General features: G+C 39.1%; 1 protein-coding gene across 1 annotated transcript in view; it reads right to left on the bottom strand.

The window, feature by feature from the left end:
* LOC137968360 (uncharacterized) overlaps nucleotides 1–2,500 on the bottom strand; it is a 123,158-nt gene that overhangs the window by 55,782 nt on the left and 64,876 nt on the right. The window contains exon 33 of the mRNA XM_068814953.1: nucleotides 596–886. Within this exon, the coding sequence (XP_068671054.1) occupies nucleotides 596–886 (291 nt within the window). The remainder of the gene's footprint in view (nucleotides 1–595; nucleotides 887–2,500) is intronic.

Raw genomic sequence — 2,500 nt, 5'->3', positions numbered from 1 at the left:
AAGAGGGAAAGGTCAGTGAAGAAGTTATCCTTCTGATTCAAGAGTACGAGCTTTTGCGGCGGTATAAAACCGTAAATTGTTGATGAAGTACGCTTCAACCGATCACGGCCGTCATTTTTGACCCATAGATTCCGAGATTAATCGCATCATCTTTTGAGAAACGGTTGAACACCGTGTTGGGTACGGTTGACACGTATTCAATGCAATGATACAAGTCTACTGCACTTCAGGCATTTGATCCAGAAATTGGGACTTATTATCGTTGAAGCATAGCTCACTGGCGGTGCGCGTGAAAGAAAAATCATCTTCTAACAATGTTCGAGCCATGCGCTGGCACCAAATTTGACAGCTTCTTGCGAAGCTATCGCAACACCACTGTATAAAAACTTACTGGGACAGTCAAAACATAAAACAAACTAATACCAACACTGCTGACCAACACTTTTGTTCTGTTTGTTGTTCTTTGTGTGTGTCAAGTATTACATTATTATAGAAAAAAATAAATAAAATGCAAAAAAAAAAAAAAAACACTTCACCGCAGTGACTTACAACAATAACTCTTAAAACATCTTTGAAAGTATAGAAAAATACTCACATTGTAATTTTTGACTTGATGAAACTGTTCTCTGCAGCACTGTGAATACTAACAAGATCTCCACCTCTTATTTTCTGGCATTCGCGGAGGGCCTCATGCCAGCTTTTTTGGCCGGAAAGGGAGCCATTTGAAAAATAATAGCACATTGTGTTCCAAAGGATCCATCCAGGAGGGCAAATGCCAGGAGCTTGAAACGAAAACGAAAGACTACTAAGATCCCACAGAAAGGCAGGTCTTAGTGTGAGCCACCTGTCACTTTTTTCCAATGACCATAAACAGTTTAGTGATTGACTGAATAAATAATCAAGTACTGTAAAATTAATTGAATTACTGTAACAAAACCATTCAACAAATAAAGTCAAGAATCAAAGAGATAAACGAAGATGAATATTTAGGCCTGTGCGATGTTTCGTGCGGGAGATATTCGAAGAAATGTTTTACTCAAATTTATGAGGCTTTGTATGGAGAGGCCATGTTTGTGTCCCCTCTCAGGGACACAAATATGGAGGCCGGAAGCTGGCAAAGACATATGTCATCGAGTTTTGTTATAAAAAAGCCAGTAGACGTCTTCTGAGGCTCATAAACATCGAGGTGAATACTTATTTTCATACAAGGACTGCTCTGCAGATTGCAAAATCTCAGCGGGTAAGTCACTTTTTTAACCTCGGTGATAGCATTCTCGACCGCAATTTTAATATCGTGTCACGCAAAAGCTTAGAAATTCAAACTGTGCTTGTCACAAGACGAAAAACCCTATCAAACTGAAAATTTGTGAAAGACAAGTCTTCAGCTGTTCTAATAACTAACTAAATCTCAAAAGGGTTGTTGCTAGTTTTGCTGACGTCACGTGAAAACCAAGAATAGGACACTCACCTTGCGTTACTAGTGGCTACAGGTTGGAGCTGATGTCACTACTTTTGTGGGCTTTTAAAGGAAAAAAAAAAAAGAGCTGTGTGAGATAACATCATAAAGTACCCTCATAGTTTCATATATTTTAGCTCCACTGTAAGCCGCCTATATGCACCATTTCAATGTGCACTGTACTATATCCTGCCTGCTACCTACTCATCTGTAGCTTGGCATAGGAAAACGATGCGAAAAGATTCCCCGTCTCAACTTTATCTTATGGCAAAAACACAAATTAAACCTGCATGTATATGGAAGAGCTCATCTTCCAAAATGATTTTGGCCATTTTATGTTTATCTAAACAGTTACCAGCTTTTCTTTAAACTAGCGACAGGAACGTTAGAATCTACGTTTAATTTAAACTTCACTAAAAGAATTGGTAGGTTGGGGAAACTCGGTTTGAATGTGCATTACGTTTACGCATCATTACGATAACTCCTACAGCTGAAGGACAACTGTATCGGTTTTGACATTTGTTAACTTGGTAAGCTGTTGTGTACTGTAGGCAAAGTAAACAACTAGCAGATAATTCAACTTACTTCGAGGCATCTTGCAAATAAATTTATTTACCGAATAGCAGCCGGTATCACCCCACTCGCCAGTAGAGTCACATCTCAACACATGGCTGTTGGCCATGGTGGCTGTCTGGCTGTTGCGGGGTCCATCGCGTGAACTTCACAGGGCTTTTGTCACTCCATGTATGACCTCAATAGAGATAGTTCTGTGTCTAAGTCAGGGAGCCGTGATCATTTACATTATAATAATAGCATAGTCGTATAAACATAACAGCTTTCTTTAATTTTCCAGACATGTTTCGACGGTACATCCGTCATCTTCAGTGCGCTTTATATTCAACGGCGATTTCAAAAAATATGTAACACTGAAGATGACGGGGTACCGTCGAAACATGTCTGGAAAATTAAAGATTTGTTATGTTTATACGACTCCCATCTATTTGTTGCTGCTATCTAGACCTTTTGAATAATCGCATACCATTT

Source organism: Montipora foliosa, chromosome 8, assembly GCF_036669935.1.
Source record: "Montipora foliosa isolate CH-2021 chromosome 8, ASM3666993v2, whole genome shotgun sequence".
Lineage (NCBI taxonomy): Eukaryota > Metazoa > Cnidaria > Anthozoa > Scleractinia > Acroporidae > Montipora > Montipora foliosa.
Note: the sequence above shows the minus strand (reverse complement) of the source record. Positions and strands in the feature narration are given on the sequence as shown.